The sequence below is a fragment of the Pristiophorus japonicus genome, unplaced genomic scaffold, assembly GCF_044704955.1.
Source record: "Pristiophorus japonicus isolate sPriJap1 unplaced genomic scaffold, sPriJap1.hap1 HAP1_SCAFFOLD_2016, whole genome shotgun sequence".
Taxonomy (NCBI): domain Eukaryota; kingdom Metazoa; phylum Chordata; class Chondrichthyes; family Pristiophoridae; genus Pristiophorus; species Pristiophorus japonicus.
The window spans coordinates 18,281-38,662 of NW_027251712.1; the positions used below are offsets into that span (position 1 = coordinate 18,281).

At 52.6% G+C, this 20,382-nt stretch overlaps 1 protein-coding gene across 1 annotated transcript; it reads left to right on the plus strand.

Moving 5' to 3' along the window:
• Nucleotides 1-500: 500 nt before the first annotated feature.
• On the plus strand, nt 501-16,832 carry LOC139244084 (WD repeat-containing protein 54-like; the record flags this gene model as incomplete). Its single annotated transcript, XM_070870964.1, has 3 exons — nt 501-861; nt 8,923-9,148; nt 16,688-16,832. Coding segments are annotated over exons 1-3 (385 nt in total), but the record flags the coding sequence as incomplete, so codon positions are not given.
• Nucleotides 16,833-20,382: the final 3,550 nt, after the last annotated feature.

The following is a 20,382-nucleotide window of genomic DNA, read 5'->3' on the forward strand; positions in this document are numbered from 1 at the left end:
CACACCACGCCGTGACGTAGGCGCGCAGCAGCGTACTGACGTAGGGAGCTGTGAGAGACGCACGGGGCCGGGGCCGGGCGGCGGGCGGAGCGGCAGGTGGGTAACCGGGGAAGGAGGCCTGTGAGGAGAATGGCGGTACTGGGGCCCGGGGCCGCCCCGACACACGGCAGGACAGTGCCGGGCGGGGAGTGACCTGGGGCCGGGCGGTCAGTGACCTGGGGCCGGGCGGTGAGTGACCTGGGGCCGGGCGGGGTCAGCACGGCTTTCTGAAGGGAATCATCTTTCATCATTGGCTGCAGTTATTTCAGGATGTACCGAACAGGCTGGATAAAGGGGAACCAGTGGATAAAGGGGAACCAGTGGATGTGGTGTATTTGGATTTCCAGAAGGCATTTGACAAGGTGCCACAAGATAAAAGCTCACGGGGTTGGGGGTAATATATTACCATGGATCGAGGATTGGGTAACTAACAGAGAACAGAGAGTCAGGATAAATGGTTCATTCTCGGGTTGGCAATCAGTAACTAGTGGGGTGTCGCAGGGATCAGTGCTGGGACACCAACTATTTACAATCTATATTAATGACTTGGAAGAAGGGACCGAGTGTAACGTGGCCAAGTTTGCTGACGATACAAAGATGGGAGGAAAAGCAATGTGTGAGGAGGACACAAAAAATCTGCAAAATGACAGAGACAGGCTAAGTGAGTGGGCAAAAATTTGACAGATGGAGTATAATGTCGGAAAGTGTGAGGTGATGAAAAAAATCCAACGGCAAGTTATTATTTAAATAGAGAAAGATTGCAAAGTGCTGCACTAGATTGCAAAGCGGGACCTGGGGGTACTTGTGCATGAAACACAGAAGGTTAGTATGCAGGTACAGCAAGTGATCAGGAAGGCCAATGGTATCTTGGTCTTTATCGCAAAGCAGATGGAGTATAAAAGCAGGGAATTCTTGCTACAGTTATACAGGGTATTGGTGAGGCCACACCTGGAGTACTGCGTGCAGTTTTGCTTTCCATATTTACAAAAAGATATACTTGCTTTGGAGGCAGTTCAGAGAAGGTTCACTCGGTTGATTCTGTGGATGAGGGGGTTGCGCTCATTGGAATTCAGAAGAATGAGAGGTGATCTTATCGAAACGTGTAAGATTATGAGGGGACTCGACAAGCTGGATGCAGAGAGGATGTTTCCACTGTTGGGGAGACTAGAACTAGAGGGCATGATCTTAGAATAAGGGGCTGCCTATTTAAAAGAGATGAAGAGAAATTTATTCTCTGAGGGTTGTAAATCTGTGGAATTCGCTGCCTCAGAGAACTGTGGAAGCTGGGGCATTGAATAAATTGAAGACAGAAATAGATAGTTTCTTAACTGATAAGGGATCGTATTAAATGGCGGAGCAGGCTCGAGAGGCCGTATGGCCGACTCCTGCTCCTATTTCTTATGTTTTTATGTTCTTAGCCACCCCCTCCACCCCGATATCCCCCCAATACCCCACCCGATATCCCCCCAATACCCCCCCCCGATATCCCCCCAATACCCCACCACCCTCAGACTCCCCACCATCCTCAATATTCCCCCCCCAATATCCTCCTTGCCCCCTCCCCTCTCCCAATATGGTATGTTGCCTCCCTGGTGCAAGAGTCAAGGATGCCTCGGAGCGGCTGCAGGGCATTCTGGAGGGGGAGGGTGAACAGCCAGTTGTCGTGGTGCATGTAGGTACCGACGATATCAGTAAAAAACGGGATGAGGTCCCACAAGGTGAATTTAGGGAGCTAGGAGTTAAATTAAAAAGTAGGACCTCAAAAGTAGTAATCTCGGGATTGCTACCAGTGCCACGTGATAGTCAGAGTAGGAATCGCAGGATAGCTCAGATTAATACGTGGCTTGAGCAGTGGTGCAGCAGGGAGGGATTCAAATTCCTGGGGCATTGGAACCGGTTCTGGGGGAGGTGGGACCAGTACAAACCGGACGGTCTGCACCTGGGCAGGTCCGGAACCAATGTCCGAGGGGGAGTGTTTGCTAGTGCTGTTGGGGAGGGGTTAAACTAATATGGCAGGGAGATGGGAACCTATGCAGGGAGACAGAGGGGAAGTAAAAAGGGGGCAGAAGCAAAAGGTAGAAAGGAAATAAGGAAAGGTGGAGGGCAGAGAAACCCAAGGCAAAAATCAAAAAGGGCCACATTACAGCAAAATTCTAAAGGGACAAAGAGTGTTAAAAAAACAAGCCTGAAGGCTCTGTGCCTCAATGCGAGGCGCATTCGTAATAAGGTGGATGAATTGACTGCACAGATAGCTGTTAATGGATATGATGTAATTGGAATTACGGAGACATGGCTCCAGGGTAACCAAGGCTGGGTACTCAACATCCAGGGGTGTTCAATATTCAGGAAGGAAAAGGAGGTGGGATGGCGTTGCTGGTTAAAGAGGAAATTAATGCAATTGTAAGGAAGGACATTAGCTTGGATGATGTGGAATCTATATGGGTAGAGCTGTGAAACACCAAAGGGCAGAAACCGTTCGTGGGAGTTGTGTACAGACCACCAAAACAGTGGTAGTGAGGTTGGGGATGGTATCAAACAGGAAATTAGGGATGCGTGCAATAAAGGTACAGCAGTTATTATGGGTGACTTTAATCTATATATAGATTGGGCTAACCAATACAGTGGAGGAGGATTTCCTGGCGTGTATAAGGGATGGTTTTCTTGACCAATATGTCAAGCAACCAACTAGAGAGCTGGCCATCCTAGACTGGGTCTTGTGTAATGAGAGAGGATTACTTGGCGAGGCCCCTTGGGGAAGAGTGACCATAATATGGTAGAATTCTTCATTAAGATGGAGAGTGACACAATTAATTCAGAGACGAGGGTCCTGAACTTAAGGAAAGGAAACTTCGATGGTATGAGACATGAATTGGCTAGGATAGACGGGCAAATGATACTAAAAGGGTTGATGGTAGATAGGCAATGGCAAACATTTAAAGATCACATGGATGAACTTCAACAATTGTACATCCCTGTCTGGCGTAAAAATAAAACGGGGATGGTGGCTCAACCGTGGCTAACAAGAGAAATTAAGGATAGTGTTAAATCCAAGAAAGGGGCGGATAAATTGGCCAGAAAAAGCAGCAAACCTGAGGACTGGGAGAAACTTGGAATTCAGCAGAGGAGGATTAAGGATTTAATGAGGAGGGGGAAAATAGAGTACAAGAGTAAGCTTGCAGGGAACATAAAAACTGACTGCAAAAGCTTCTATAGATATGTGAAGAGAAAAAGATTAGTGAAGACTAATGTAGAAACATAGAAACATAGAAAATAGGTGCAGGAGTAGGCCATTCGGCCCTTCTAGCCTGCACCGCCATTCAATGAGTTCATGGCTGAACATTCAACTTCAGTACCCCATTCCTGCTTTCTCGCCATACCCCTTGATCCCCCTAGCAGCAAGGACCTCATCTAACTCCTTTTTGAATATATTTAGTGAATTGGCCTCAACAACTTTCTGTGGTAGAGAATTCCACAGGTTCACCACTCTCTGGGTGAAGAAGTTCCTCCGCATCTCGGTCCTAAATGGCTTACCCCTTATCCTTAGACTGTGACCCCTGGTTCTGGACTTCCCCAACATTGGGAACATTCTTCCTGCATCTAACCTGTCTAACCCCGTCAGAATTTTATATGTTTCTATGAGGTCCCCTCTCATTCTTCTGAACTCCAGTGAATACAAGCCCAGTTGATCCAGTCTTTCTTGATAGGTCAGTCCCGCCATCCCGGGAATCAGTCTGGTGAACCTTCGCTGCACTCCCTCAATAGCAAGAATGTCCTTCCTCAGGTTAGGAGACCAAAACTGTACACAATACTCCAGGTGTGGCCTCACCAATGCCCTGTACAACTGTAGCAACACCTCCCTGCCCCTGTACTCAAATCCCCTTGCTATGAAGGCCAACATGCCATTTGCTTTCTTAACCGCCTGCTGCACCTGCATGCCAACCTTCAATGACTGATGTACCATGACACCCAGGTCTCTTTGCACCTCCCCTTTTCCTAATCTGTCACCATTCAGATAATAGTCTGTCTCTCTGTTTTTACCACCAAAGTGGATAACCTCACATTTATCCACATTATACTTCATCTGCCATGCATTTGCCCATTCACCTAACCTATCCAAGTCGCTCTGCAGCCTCACAGCATCCTCCTCGCAGCTCACACTGCCACCCAACTTAGTGTCATCCGCAAACTTGGAGATACTACACTCAATCCCCTCATCTAAATCATTAATGTACAGTGTAAACAGCTGGGGCCCCAGCACAGAACCCTGCGGTACCCCACTAGTCACTGCCTGCCATTCTGAAAAGTACCCATTTACTCCTACTCTTTGCTTCCTGTCTGACAACCAGTTCTCAATCCATGTCAGTACACTACCCCCAATCCCATGTGCTCTAACTTTGCACATCAATCTCTTGTGTGGGACCTTGTCGAACGCCTTCTGAAAGTCCAAATATACCACATCAACTGGTTCTCCCTTATCCACTCTACTGGAAACATCCTCAAAAAATTCCAGAAGATTTGTCAAGCATGATTTCCCTTTCACAAATCCATGCTGACTTGGACCTATCATGTCACCTCTTTCCAAATGCACTGCTATGACATCCTTAATAATTGATTCCATCATTTTACCCACTACCGATGTCAGGCTGACCGGTCTATAATTCCCTGTTTTCTCTCTCCCTCCTTTTTTAAAAAGGAGACCAAAACTGTACACAATACTCCAGGTGTGGCCTCACCAATGCCCTGTACAACTGTATCAATAATTGGTCCATTGCAGTCAGAATCAGGTGAATTTATAACGGGGACCAAAGAAATGGCAGACCAATTGAACAAGTACTTTGGTTCAGTATTCACTAAGGAGGACACTAACAACCTTCCGGATATAAAAGGGGTGAAAGGGTCTAGAAAGAAGGAGGAACTGAGGGAAATCCTTATTAGTCGGGAAATTGTGTTGGGGAAATTGATGGGATTGAAGGCCGATAAATCCCCAGAGCCTGATGGTCTGTATCCCAGAGTACTTAAGGAGGTGGCCTTGGAAATAGCGGATGCATTCACAGTGATTTTCCAACATTCCATAGACTCTGGATCAGTTCCTATGGAGTGGAGGGTAGCCAATGTAACCCCACTCTTTAAAAAAGGAGGGAGAGAGAAAACAGGGAATTATAGACCGGTCAGCCTGACACCAGTAGTGGGTAAAATGATGGAATCAATTATTAAGGATGTCATAGCGCATTTGGAAAGAGGTGACATGATAGGTCCAAGTCAGCATGGATTTGTGAAAGGGAAATCATGCTTGACAAATCTTCTGGAATTTTTTGAGGATATTTCCAGTAGAGTGGACAAGGGAGAACCAGTTGATGTGGTGTATTTGGACTTTCAAAAGGCTTTCGACAAGGTCCCAGACAAGAGATTAACGTGCAAAGTTAAAGCACATGGGATTGGGGGTAGTGTGCTGATGTGGAATGAGAACTGGTTGGTAGACAGGAAGCAAAGAGTAGGAGTAAATGGGGACTTTTCAGAATGGCAGGCAGTGACTAGTGGGGTACCGCAAGGTTCTGTGCTGGGGCCTCAGCTGTTTACATTGTAAATTAATGATTTAGACGAGGGGATTTGAGTACAGGGGCAGGGAGGTGTTGCTACAGTTGTACAGGGCCTTGGTGAGGCCACACCTGGAGTATTGTGTACAGTTTTGGTCTCCTAACTTGAGGAAGGACATTCTTGCTATTGAGGGAGTGCAGCGAAGGTTCACCAGACTGATTCCCGGGATGGCGGGACTGACATATCAAGAAAGACTGGATCAACTGGGCTTGTATTTACTGGAGTTCAGAAGAATGAGAGGGCACCTCATAGAAACGTTTAAAATTCTGACGGGTTTAGACAGGTTAGATGCAGGAAGAATGTTCCCAATGTTGGGGAAGTCCAGAACCAGGGGACACAGTCTAAGGATAAGAGGTAAGCCATTTAGGACCGAGATGAGGAGAAACTTCTTCTCTCAGAGAGTTGTGAACCTGTGGAATTCTTTGCCACAGAGAGTTGTTGAGGCCAATTCACTAAATATATTCAAAAGGGAGTTAGATATGGCCCTTACGGCTAAAGGGATCAAGGGGTATGGAGAGAAAGCAGGAAAGGGGTACTGAGGGAATGATCAGCCATGATCTTATTGAATGGCGGTGCAGGCTCGAAGGGCCGAATGGCCGACTCCTGCACATATTTTCTGTGTTTCTATATCCCCTCCCTCCCTCAATATCCCTGCCCCCCCCCCAATATACCCCCACCTCTTCCCCCTTCCCCCCGCCCCCCCCGTCCAATATCCACATCAACTCGTCTGTCAGGGGCAGTACTGAGGGAGCGCTGCACTGTCGGAGGGGCAGTACTGAGGGAGTGTAGTCGCTGTTGTAATGCAGGAAATGCGGCAGCCAATTTGCGCACAGCAAGCTCCCACAAACAGCAATGTGATAATGATTGGGTAATCTATATTATAGTTACGTTTATTGAGGGAGAAATATTGGCCCAGGATACCGGGGATAACTCCCCTGCTCTTCTTTGAAATAGTGCCGTGGGATCTTAAACATCTGCCTTCTCGGTGGGTGTAAAACATCTCATCCGAATGACGGCACCTCCAACAATGCAGCACTCCCTCAGTATTGCCCCTCGGACAGTGCAGTGCTCCCTCAGTACTGCCCCTCCGACAATGCAGCGCTCCGACAGTGCGGCACTCCCTCAGAACTGCCCCTCCAACAATGCAGCGCTCCCTCAGTACTGCCCCTCCGACAGTGCGCCACTCCCTCAGTACTGCCCCTCAGACAGTGCGGCACTCCCTCAGTACTGCCCCTCCGACAGTGCGGCGCTCCCTCAGTACTGCCCCTCCGACTGTGCGGCACTCCCTCAGATCTGACCCTCCGACAGTGCGGGGCTCCCTCAGTACTGCTCCTCCGACAGTGCGGCGCACCCTCAGATCTGACCCTCCGACAGTGCGGCACTCCCTCAGATCTGACCCTCCGACAGTGCGGCGCTCCCTCAGATCTGACCCTCCGACAGTGCGGCGCTCCCTCTGTACTGCCCCTCCGACAGTGCAGCACTCCCTCTGTACTGCCCCTCCGACAGTGCTGCACTCCCTGTGTACTGCCCCTCCGACAGTGAGGCGCTACCTCAGTACTGCCCCTCCAACAGTGAAGCGCTCCCTCAGTTGTGTCCCTCCGACAGTGCTGCACTCCTCAGTATTGCCCCTCCGACAGTGAGGCGCTCCCTCAGAACTGCCCCTCCGACAGTGCGGCGCTCCCTCAGTACTGCCCCTCCGACAGTGAGGCGCTCCCTCAGTACTGCCCCTTCGACAGTGAGGCGCTCCCTCAGTACTGCCCCTCCGACAGTGCTGCACTCCCTCAGTACTGCCCCTCCGACAGTGCTGCACTCCCTCAGTACTGCCCCTCCGACAGTGCTGCACTCCTCAGTACTGCCCCTCCGACAGTGAGGCGCTCCCTCAGTACTGCCCCTCCGACAGTGCTGTACTGCCCCTCCGACAGTGCTGCACTCCCTCAGTACTGCCCCTCCGACAGTGCGGCACTCCCTCAGTACTGCCCCTCCGACAGTGTGGCGCTCCCTCAGTACTGCCCCTCCGACAGTGAGGCGCTCCCTCAGTACTGCCCCTCCGACAGTGCAGCACTCCCTCAGTACTGCCCCTCCGACAGTGTGGCGCTCCCTCAGTACTGCCCCTCCGACAGTGCTGCACTCCCTCAGTACTGCCCCTCCGACAGTGAGGCGCTCCCTCAGTACTGCCCCTCCGACAGTGCTGCACTCCTCAGTACTGCCCCTCCGACAGTGAAGCGCTCCCTCAGTTCTGCCTCTCCGACAATGAGGCGCTCCCTCAGTACTGCCCCTCCGACAAGTGCTTTGAGACGTGCGGTGGTCGTGAAAGGCGCTATATAAATCCAAGTCTTTCTTTCATCAACTGAGCATCCACAGCCCTCTGGAGTAGAGAATTGCAAATATTCACAACCCTCTGAGTGAAGTGAAGCAATGTCTCCTCATCTGGGTCTTTAATGGCCGACCCCTTATCCTGAGACTGTGATCCCGTAGTTCGAGATTGTCCAACCAGAGTAAACAACCTTTCAGCATCCACCCTGTCAATGGCCCTCAGTATTTCATATGTTTCAATGAGGCCATCTCCCATTCTTCTAAACTCCAGAGAGGATCGGTCCCCTCTACACAATCTCTGCTCATAAAGACAGCCCTCTCATCCCAGGAATCAATCTAGTGAACCTGTAAGGCAAGTATACCCTTCCTCAGATACGGAGACCCAAACTGTGCGCAGTACTCCAGGTCTGGTCTCCCCAAAGCCTTGGACAATTACAGTCTGCTCTCCGGTGGATGTGGGGATCCCGTGGCACTGTTTCGAAGAAGAGTTTAACGTCTCATCCAAAAGAATTATCCCCGGGGTTCTGGCAACTATTTATCCCTCAATCAAGATAACAAAACAATTTATCTGGTCAGTATCACATTGCTGTTTGTGCACGGGTTGGATGCCACGTTTCCCACATTACAACACTGACCGATGTAAAGCGCTTTGACATGTCAGGTGGTCGTGAAAAGTGCTCTATAAAGGCAAGTATTTCTTGTATAGATAAACACAGACTTTTTTTAATATACACACACACATACACACACACACACACACACATATATACATGATTTCATTGAATAGTGGAACAGGCTCGAGGGGCAAAATAGCCTCCTGTTCCTGTGACAGTGGGCTGAATGGCCTCCTGTTCCTGTGACAGAGTGGGCTGAATGGCCTCCTGTTCCTGTGACAGGGTGAGCTGAATGGCCTCCTTTGCTGTAAACCTCTCTGACGATCTATTTTTACCTAAAGGAAGATGTTTGTTGTTGCAGGATGTACAAGAAGGAGAAGAGTATTCAGCTGAAGAGCAGTGCCTCTGCTCTGTACAACAACCTCAGCATCCTGCCCATCATGGATAAGAACCTCACCTACTTTGCTGTGATCCATGGCAGTGTGGTGAACATGCTGAGCGCCTCCAGCGATGGCCTGAACCTGTCACACAGGCAGCTGCAATCCAAGGAGGGAGGCACCGTGCATGGCACCTCCTTAATCATGCAGGTACGAGCCGTATGTCTGCTTGTGTTGCTGGAGTGAGGAATGAGGTGCTACAGGATAGCGACCTTTCAACTCTGGAGAATAGGTTGGGCCGAGGTGTGGATCAAGGCCCTCGGTCTGTACTGGGCGGGCTCGAGGATCAGAGCTCCCTCCCTCCCTCCATGTAGCTCAGGTCAATCCCAGCTGGGGCACAGGAGAAGAAATAAATCACGTGATCCATCGGGTTAGCACAGCTCAAGCACTGATGTCTGGTGCTTGTAAAGATCCGAAGTGATGTGAATCGGAGGTGTCCCAGTGCAGTTTCTAGCAGATTACATTCCACAATCTTCCACTGCCGATAACTGGCTGATTCCATTCACAGGGGACATGCACTCTGCCCTCTGCCTGCTTCAGTAACCAGGCTCCAAATATTGTCCATGATGACTTACACGGTATATACGGCAAAGAAACAGGCCATTGGGCCAAACCAGTGCATGCCAGCGTTTATACGCCACTCGAGCTTCCTCCCGTCTTTCCCCATCTAAATCTATCAGCATAACGCTCTATTCCCTTCTCCCCCATATACTTGTCCAGCCTCCCCTGAAACACATCGATACTATTCACCTCAACCCCTCCCTGTGGCAGCGAGTTCCACATTCTCACCCCTCTCTGGGTAAAGACTTTTCTCCTGAATTCCCCATTGGATTTCTGGGTGACTATCTTATATCGATGGCCTCTAGTTATGCTCTTCCCCACAAGTGGGAACATTCTCTCTGTATCCACTCCATCAAAACCTTTCATCATTTTAAAGACCTCGATTAGGTCACCCCTCAGCCACCTTTTTTTTTTCAAGAGGAAAGAGACCCAGTCTCTCCATCCTTTCCGAATATGTAAACCCTCGCATTTCTGGTATCATCCTTGTAAATCTTCTCTGCACCCTCTCCAGTGTCTCTATATTCTTTTTATAGTATGGCAACAATAGCTGTACACAATACTCTGTGGTCTAACCAAGGTTCCATACAGGTTTAGCATAACTTCCCGACTTTTCAATTCTATACCTCTAGAAATAAATCCTCGTGCTTGGTTTGCTGTTTATGACCTTGCTAACAACGTTTAGTGATTTGTGTATTTGTATCCCAGATCCCTTTGTTCCTCTCCCCACCCAGACTCTCACCCGCCAAGTAATAAGTGACCTACCAAAATGTAATACCTTACATTTACCTGTGTTGAACATTTGCCAATTCTATGCCCATTCTGCAAGTTTATTAATGTCCCCCTGTAATGTGTTGCAGTCCCCCTCAGTATTGACTATCCCCCAATTTGGTGTCATCCACAAATTTAGAAATTGTGTTTTTGATTCCAAACTTTAAATCGTTACTATAAATTGTGACCAACAGTGGTCCCAGCACTGCTCCTTGTGGAACACCACTACCCACCTTCTGCCCCTGTGAATAGCTACCCGTTACCCCAACTCTCTGCTTTCTGTATTGAAGCCAGCTAGTTATCCATTCTGCTACTTGTCCCCTAACTCCACATTCTCTGACCTTGTTCATCAGTCTATTACAATACACAGAAGGAACTTTTGTGTATGTGAGCAAAATCAGCCACAGGCGTAAAGAGCTTTCCTGTCCATCAATCGGAATACACGCGAGATTGCATCCTCGACCAGGATGTGTCTGTTGGGAGGTTGGGCTATTTACGAAGTTAGGACTGAGATGAGGAGAAACTTCTTCACTCAGAGAGTTGTTAACCTGTGGAATTCCCTGCCGCAGAGAGTTGTTGAGGCCAGTTCATTGGATATATTCAAGAGGGAGTTAGATATGGCCCTTACGGCTAAAGGGATCACAGGGTATGGAGAGAAAGCAGGAAAGGGGTACTGAGGGAATGATCAGCCATGATCTTATTGAATGGTGGTGCAGGCTCGAAGGGTCGAATGGCCTACTCCTGCACCTATTTTTTACGTTTCTATGTTTTTCTATGAAGTCAGTAAGACTGCAGTCCCACATAGGCAGACCGGGTATTGACAGCAAGTTCTCCTCCCTCAGTAACGTGCTGAACCTGTTGGGTTTTTACGACAATCCGGCAACTTTGTGGTCACTTTCCGATGTCATCCCACAATTTACAATACAGTGACATGGTATGTACAGCACAGGGGCAGGCCATTCGGCCCAACAGATCCATGCTGGTGATTATGCTCCACACGAGCCTCCTCCCGTCTTACACTCTCAGCCCATCAACATATCCTTCCAGTCCCTTTTCCCCCAAGTGCTTATCCAGCCTCTCCTTAAATGTATCGATACTATTCACCTCAACTACCCGCTGTGTCAGTGAGTTGTACATTCTCACCCCTCTTTGGGTAAAGAGCCTTGCCCTGAATTCCCGATCGGATTTATGAGTCACCATCTTATATTTAATGCCTCTTGTGCTGGTCTCCCCCACAAGTGGAACCATTTTCTCTTTGTCTACTTTATCAAACCCTTCCGTAATCTTGTCATTCTCGACCCCGAGGGACTGCCTATGATGATGATGATGTATCTTAAAGAAAAGATGGCCAGCTTGTTCAACCAATCCTTACAGTTGCAACTGCTCAGTTCTGGTATCATCCTTTAAAAACTTTTTTGCATCTTCTCCAGTGCTCATATACCCTTTTTATTTAGTGAAAGTTATTTATATGAACCTCCAGAAGGCATTTGATGAAGTCCCACGTAAGATAAAGGCCCACGGAATTGAGGGCAAATTATTGAGCTGGTTAGGAAATTGGCTGAGTGGCTGGAGACGGGCAGCAGAGATAATAGGCAGGTACTAGGCAGAGGGTGCCTAGTGGTATCCCGCAGGGCCTCAGCTATTCACAGTATTTACTAACCAGTCAGATGGTGGGATAGAAAGCCATGTATCCAAATTTACCGATGACACAAAGATAGGCGGCAGTGTAGGTGGACGCATAAAATTAAACCGGGATATCGACAGATTCAGTGAATGGCAAATGGGGTTCAGTGTAGGCAAGTGTGAGCTCATCCACTTTGGACCTAAAAAGGATACAACAGGGTATTTCTAAATGGTGACAGGCTAAACACAGTGAATCCAAAGAGACTTGGTCCAGGTACATGGATCATTCAAATGTCATCAACAGCTACAGAAAATACTGACAAAGGCTAATGGGATGCTGGCCTTTCTATCTCGAGGACAAGAATACAGGGGTAGAGGTTATACTGCAGCTGTACAAACCCTGGTTAGACCACCCCTGGAGCACTGTGAGCAGTTCTGGGCCCCACACCTGGAGTACTGTGAGCAGTTCTGGGCCCCACACCTGGAGTACTGTGAGCAGTTCTGGGCCCCACACCTGGAGCACTGTGAGCAGTTCTGGGCCCACACCTGGAGCACTGTGAGCAATTCTGGGCCCACACCTGGGGCACTGTGAGCAGTTCTGGGCCCCACACTTGGAGCACTGTGAGCAGTTCTGGGCCCCACACCTGGGGCACTGTGAGCAGTTCTGGGCCCCCCACACCTGGGGCACTGTGAGCAGTTCTGGGCCCACACCTGGAGCACTGTGAGCAGTTCTGGGCCCACACCTGGAGCACTGTGAGCAGTTCTGGGCCCACACCTGGGGCACTGTGAGCAGTTCTGGGCCCCCCACACCTGGGGCACTGTGAGCAGTTCTGGGCCCACACCTGGAGCACTGTGAGCAGTTCTGGGCCCCACACCTGGAGCACTGTGAGCAGTTCTGGGCCCACACCTGGAGCACTGTGAGCAGTTCTGGGCCCCACACCTGGAGCACTGTGAGCAGTTCTGGGCCCCACACCTGGAGTACTGTGAGCAGTTCTGGGCCCACACCTTAGGGAGGATATATTGGTTTTGGAGGGAGTACAGCGTAGGTTTACCAGGATGATACTCAAACTCTAAGGGTTAAGTCACGAGGAGAGATTACACACACTAGGGATGTATTCCCTGGGATTTAGAAGGTTCAGGGGTGATCTGATGGAAGTTTTCAGGATATTTAGGGCAACAGATCGGGTCGATGGAGAGAGACTGTATCTGCTGGTTGGGGAGTCTTGGACCAGGGGACACGGTCTAAACATTAGGGCCAGACCTTCCAGGAGTGAAGTTAGGAAACAGTCCGACACACACAGGGTGGGAGAGGTTTGGAACTCTCCTCCACAAAACGGCAATTGATGTGAGATCCATCCATGTTAACCGGAGATTGGTCGCTTTCTGTAAACCAAAGGTATTAAGGGATAGGGGATATCCATGAGGTTGCCAATCAAATGATTCTACTCCCAACAAGGAAAGGGGCATTGCTTGGTTTTGGGAATTGAAGTGAGCTAAATCAGTGATGTTCGATTCGGAAAACGATTGGGAAATAGTGACTGCACCTAGGTTGAATGTTAGAATAATGGTATGGCAGTGTCATGGTTATGTTACTGGAGTGTAATAATTCAGAGGCCTGAATTAATAATTCAGACAACATGAGTTTTTTAAATTCCTTCCTGGGCTGTGTGCGTAGCTGGCCAGGCCGGCATCTTTTGCCCATCTCTAATTGCCCCTTGAGAAGGTGGTGGTGAGCCGCCTTGAACCGCTGCAGTCCGTGTGGTGAAGGTGCTCCCACAGTGCTGTTTGGGAGGGAGTTCCAGAATTGTGACCCAGCGATGATGAAGCAACAACGATAAATTTGCAAGTCAGGATGGTGTGTGACTTGGAGGGGAACGTGGAGGTGGTGGTGTTCCCATGTGCCTGCTGCCCTTGTCCTTCTAGGTGGCCTCGGGAGCCTATTATCAGCAAGGGCAGACATCGACGACGAGATCCAACACCGCCTCCAGCACGCCAGCGCAGCCGTCGGCCGCCTGAGGAAAAGAGTGTTCAAAGACCAGGCCCTCAAATCTACCACCAAGCTCATGGTCTACAGGGCTGTAGTAATACCCGCCCTCCTGTATGGGACAGAGGCATAGACCATGTACAGTAGACACCTCAAGTTGCTGGAGAAATACCACCAACGATGTCTCCGCAAGATCCTGCAAATCCCCTGGAAGGACAGATGCACCAACGTTAGCGTCCTCGACCAGGCCAATAACCCCAGCATCGAAGCACTGACCACACTCGATCAGCTCCGTTGGGAGGGCCTCATTGTTTGCATGCCTGACACAAGACTCCCAAAGCAACCGCTCTACTCGGAACTACTTCACAGCAAGTAAGCCCCAGATGGGCAGAGGAAACTTTTTAAGGACACCCTCAAAGCCTCCCTGATAAAATGCAACATCCCCACTGACACCTGGCCAAAGTGGAGGAAGTGCATCCGGGAGGGCGCTGAGCACATCGAGTCTCGTCGCCGAGAGCGTGCAGAAAGCAAGCGCAGGCAGCGGAAGGAGCGTGCGGCAAACCAGTCCCACCCTCCCCTTCCCTCAAACACTGTCTGTCCCACCTGTGACAGGGACTGTAATTCCAGTACAGACTGTTCAGTCACCTGAGAACTCACTTTTAGAGTGGAAGCAAGTCTTCCTCGATTTCGAGGGACTGCCTCTGATGATGATCTTGGTGATAGAGGTCGTGGGTTTGGGAGGTGCTGTTGAAGAAACCTTGGCAAGTTGCTGCAGTGCATTTTGTCGATGGTACACACGGTGTGCCGGTGGTGGAGGGAGTGAGTGTTGGAGGTGGTGGATGGGGTGACAATCAAGCGGCTGCTTTGTCCTGGATGGTGTCGAGCATCTTGTGTTGTTGGAGCTGCACCATCCAGGCAAGTGGAGAGTATTCCATCACACTCCTGACTTGTGCCTTGTAGATGGTGGAGAGGCTTTGGGGAGTCAGGTGAGACACTCACCACAGAATACACAGCCTGTTGTTGCCACAGTATTTATGTGACTGGTCCAGTTAAGTTTCTGGTCAATGGTGACCCCCAGGATATTGATGGTGGGGGATTCAGCGATGGGAATGCTGTTGAATGTCAAGGGGCGGTGGTTAGATTCTCGCTTGTTGGAGATGGCACTTGTGTGGCATGACTGTTACTTTCCACCTATCGGCCCAAGCATGTCTTGCTGCATGTGGGCATGGACTGATCCATTATCTGAGGCGATGCAAATGGCATGGAACACTGTGCAGTCATCAGCGAACATCCCCACTTCTGACCTTATGATGGAGGGAAGGTCATTGATGCAGCAGCTGAAACATAGAAACATAGAAAGTAGATGCAGGAGGAGGCCATTCTGCCCTTTGAGCCTGCACCACCATTCAATAAGATCATGGCTGATCATGTAACTTCAGTACCCCTTTCCTGACTTCTCTCCATACCCCTTGATCCCTTTAGCCGTAAGTGCCACATCGAACTCCCTTTTGAATATATTCACCGAACTGGCCTCAACAACTTTCTGTGGCAGAGGATTCCACAGGTTCACAATTCTCTGGGTGAAAAAGTTTCTCCTCATCTCAGTCCTTTTTGGCTTACCCGTTATCATTAGACTGTGAGCCCTGGTTCTGGACTTCCACAACATCGGGAACATTCTTAACCAATAAGGGAATTGAGGGTTATGGGGAGCGGGTGGGTAAGTGGAGCTGAGTCCACGACCAGATCAGCCATGATCTTGTTGAATGGCGGAGCAGGCTCGAGGGGCTAGATGGCCTACTCCTGTTCCTAATTCTTATGTATGTTCTTAACCCCCTGTACCTGCCCTGGGAGTGTTTGATGGGACAGTGTAGAGGGAGCTTTACTCTGTATCTAACCCCGTGCTGTACCTGCCCTGGGAGTGTTTGATGGGACAGTGCAGAGGGAGCTTTACTCTGTATCTAACCCCGTGCTGAACCTGCCCTGGGAGTGTTTGATGGGACAGTGTAGAGGGAGCTTTACTCTGTATCTAACCCCCTGTACCTGCCCTGGGAGTATTTGATGGGACAGTGTAGAGGGAGCTTTACTCTGTATCTAACCCCCTGGACCTGCCCTGGGAGTGTGTGATGGGACAGTGTAGAGGGAGCTTCACTCTGTATCTAACCCCCTGTTCCTGCCCTGGGAGTGTTTGATGGGACAGTGTAGAGGGAGCTTTACTCTGTATCTAATCCCCGTGCTGTACCTGCCCTGGGAGTGTTTGATGGGACAGTGCAGAGAGAGCTTTACTCTGTATCTAACCCCGTGCTGTACCTGCCCTGGGAGTGTTTGATGGGACAGTGCAGAGGGAGCTTTACTCTGTATCTAACCCCCTGTACCTGCCCTGGGAGTGTTTGATTGAACAGTGTAGAGGGAGCTTTACTCTGTATCTAACCCCCTGTACCCTGCCCTGGGAGTGTTTGATGGGACAGTGTAGAGGGCACTTTACTCTGTATCTAACCCCCTGTACCTGCCCTGGGAGTGTTTGGAGGGACAGTGTAGAAGGGAGCTTTACTCTGTATCTAACTCCCTGTACCTGCCCTGGGAGTGTTTGATGGGACACTGTAGAGGGCACTTTACTCTGTATCTAACCCCGTGCTGCACATGAGCAGGAGTATTTCAAGCTAACACCCAGTTTGCCCAGGTGTGACATCTTTCATTGAAAAATATAGCAGAGCCATCCACTTTTGCTGAAAATGTCCCCTTGTACCTTTCCCCAGGCTGCATGGTGTGTGTTGCCATCGCGCATTCTCCTGGTGCTGACATCACAGAAAGGCATTCAGGTAACGGAGGGGCAGGGGTATGGAGCTAAAGTAAACCTGACTATACCGCCTACTACCTGGGCAATGCATGGACACGCTACTGGTAAATGAAACCGTTCCAGTCAATGACATTTCTCCACTCATGTTTATCTTCTCTGTGCAGACTTTGGGTGTTTAGAACTGTGACATGAATAAAGGAATTGGAGAAACTGAGGGCCCAAGTTTCCACACGAAAAAAAACGGGTGCCCCTCCGAGCTGGGCGCCCGTTTTTCGTGCCTAAAACGACGCCTAAAAAAAACCGCGCGATTCTGGAGCGCCCTGCAGCTCCGTGTCTGTTTGGCGCGGCGCCCAGGGGGGGGCGGAGCCTACACTCGCGCCGATTTTGTAAGTGGGAGGGGGCGGGTACTATTTAAATTAGTTTTTTTCCTGCCGGCAACGCTGCACGTGCGCGTTGGAGCGTTCGCACATGCTCAGTGTGAAGGAAACATTGGCACGCGGCCATTTTTGTAGTTCTTTGTAGCTGTTTAATTTTTGAACATTTTTTAATAAAAGCACATTGCCATCAGCACATCAGCCCCGAGGCTTCTTGTAGCAGAGAGAAGGTGCAGGAAGTTGAGGCAGCCGTTTCCTGACGACCTCCCCCTTTTGCCGTCGGGAAATGGCTCCTCAATTTTTGAGGCTTCCTGCAGCCTTCTGTCCTTCCCGCCAGCCGTCTGGAACAGCACCATTCCCTTCCCCCCCCCCCCCGCGTTCGATCAGCTCAGTCCCTTCCCCCCCCACCCCCCTCGCTCCCGCGTTCGGTCGTCTCTCTCCCTCCCGCGTTCGGTCGTCTCCCTCCCTCCCACGTTCGGTCGTCTCTCTCCCTCCCACGTTCGGTCGTCTCTCTCCCTCCCACGTTCGGTCGTCTCTCTCCCTCCCACGTTCGGTCGTCTCTCTCCCTCCGCGTTCGGTCGTCTCTCTCCCTCCCCACGTTCGGTCGTCTCTCTCCCTCCCGCGTTCGGTCGTCTCTCTCCCTCCCACGTTCGGTCGTCTCTCTCCCTCCCACGTTCGGTCGTCTCTCTCCCTCCCGCGTTCGGTCGTCTCTCTCCCTCCCACGTTCAGTCGTCTCTCTCCCTCCCTCCCACGTTCGGTCGTCTCTCTCCCTCCCTCCCACGTTCGGTCGTCTCTCTCCCTCCCTCCCACGTTCGGTCGTCTCTCTCCCTCCCTCCCACGTTCAGTCGTCTCTCTCCCTCCCTCCCACGTTCGGTCGTCTCTCTCCCTCCCTCCCACGTTCAGTCGTCTCTCTCCCTCCCTCCCACGTTCAGTCGTCTCTCTCCCTCCCTCCCACGTTCGGTCGTCTCTCTCCCTCCCTCCCACGTTCAGTCGTCTCTCTCCCTCCCTCCCACGTTCGGTCGTCTCTCTCCCTCCCTCCCACGTTCAGTCGTCTCTCTCCCTCCCTCCCACGTTCGGTCGTCTCTCTCCCTCCCTCCCACGTTCAGTCGTCTCTCTCCCTCCCTCCCACGTTCCGTCGGCTCTCTCCCTCCCTCCCGCGTTCGGCCGGCTCTCTCCCTCCCTCCCACGTTCCGTCGGCTCTCTCCCACCCCCCCCCCCCCCGCAGCGTTCGGACGGCTCTCCCCCCCCCCCCCCCCCCAGCGTTCGGTCGTCTCCCTCCCCCACCCCCCGCGTTCGGTCGGCTCCCTCCCCCACCCCCCGCGTTCGGTCGGCTCTCTCCCCCCCGCGTTCGGTCGGCTCTCTCCCCCCCCCCCCCCCCCCAGCGTTCGGTCGGCTCCCTCCCCCACCCCCCGCGTTCGGTCGGCTCTCTCTCCCCCCCCAGCGTTCGGTCGGCTCTCTCCCCCCAGCGTTCGGTCGTCTCCCTCCCCCACCCCCCAGCGTTCGGTCGGCTCTCTCCCCCCAGCGTTCGGTCGGCTCCCTCCCCCACCCCCCGCGTTCGGTCGGCTCTCTCCCCCCAGCGTTCGGTCGTCTCCCTCCCCCACCCCCCGCGTTCGGTCGTCTCTCTCCCCCAGCGTTCGGTCGCCTCTCCCCCAGCGTTCGGTCGTCTCTCTCCCCCAGCGTTCGGTCGTCTCTCTCCCCCAGCGTTCGGTCGTCTCTCCCCCCCAGCGTTCGGTCGGCTCTCTCTCCCCCAGCGTTCGGTCGGCTCTCTCTCCCCCAGCGTTCGGTCGGCTCTCTCTCCCCCAGCGTTCGGTCGGCTCTCTCCCCCAGCGTTCGGTCGGCTCTCTCTCCCCCAGCGTTCGGTCGGCTCTCTCTCCCCCAGCGTTCGGTCGGCTCTCTCTCCCCCAGCGTTCGGTCGGCTCTCTCTCCCCCAGCGTTCGGTCGGCTCTCTCTCCCCCCAGCGTTCGGTCGGCTCTCTCTCCCCCAGCGTTCGGTCGGCTCTCTCCCCCCCAGCGTTCGGTCGTCTCTCTCTCCCCAGCGTTCGGTCGGCTCTCTCCCCCCCCAGCGTTCGGTCGTCTCTCTCTCCCCCAGCGTTCGGTCGGCTCTCTCCCCCCAGCGTTCGGTCGTCTCTCTCTCCCCCCAGCGTTCGGTCGTCTCTCTCTCCCCCAGCGTTCGGTCGGCTCTCTCTCTCCCCCAGCGTTCGGTCGTCTCTCTCTCCCCCAGCGTTCGGTCGTCTCTCTCTCCCCCAGCGTTCGGTCGTCTCTCTCTCCCCCCAGCGTTCGGTCGGCTCTCTCTCTCCCCCAGCGTTCGGTCGTCTCTCTCTCCCCCAGCGTTCGGTCGGCTCTCTCTCTCCCCCCAGCGTTCGGTCGTCTCTCTCTCCCCCAGCGTTCGGTCGGCTCTCTCTCTCCCCCAGCGTTCGGTCGTCTCTCTCTCCCCCAGCGTTCGGTCGTCTCTCTCCCCCCAGCGTTCGGTCGTCTCTCTCCCCCCAGCGTTCGGTCGTCTCTCTCCCCCCCAGCGTTCGGTCGGCTCTCTCCCCCCAGCGTTCGGTCGTCTCTCTCCCCCCAGCGTTCGGTCGGCTCTCTCTCTCCCCCAGCGTTCGGTCGGCTCTCTCTCTCCCCCAGCGTTCGGTCGGCTCTCTCTCCCCCCAGCGTTCGGTCGGCTCTCTCTCCCCCCAGCGTTCGGTCGGCTCTCTCTCCCCCAGCGTTCGGTCGGCTCTCTCTCCCCCCAGCGTTCGGTCGGCTCTCTCTCCCCCAGCGTTCGGTCGGCTCTCTCTCCCCCCAGCGTTCGGTCGGCTCTCTCCCCCCCAGCGTTCGGTCGGCTCTCTCTCCCCCAGCGTTCGGTCGGCTCTCTCTCCCCCCAGCGTTCGGTCGGCTCTCTCTCTCCCCCAGCGTTCGGTCGGCTCTCTCTCCCCCCAGCGTTCGGTCGGCTCTCTCCCCCAGCGTTCGGTCGGCTCTCTCCCCCCAGCGTTCGGTCGGCTCTCTCCCCCCAGCGTTCGGTCGGCTCTCTCCCCCCCAGCGTTCGGTCGGCTCTCTCTCTCCCCCCAGCGTTCGGTCGGCTCTCTCTCCCCCAGCGTTCGGTCGGCTCTCTCCCCCCCAGCGTTCGGTCGGCTCTCTCCCCCAGCGTTCGGTCGGCTCTCTCTCCCCCAGCGTTCGGTCGGCTCTCTCTCCCCCCAGCGTTCGGTCAGCTCTCTCTCCCCCAGCGTTCGGTCGGCTCTCTCTCCCCCCAGCGTTCGGTCGGCTCTCTCTCCCCCAGCGTTCGGTCGGCTCTCTCTCTCCCCAGCGTT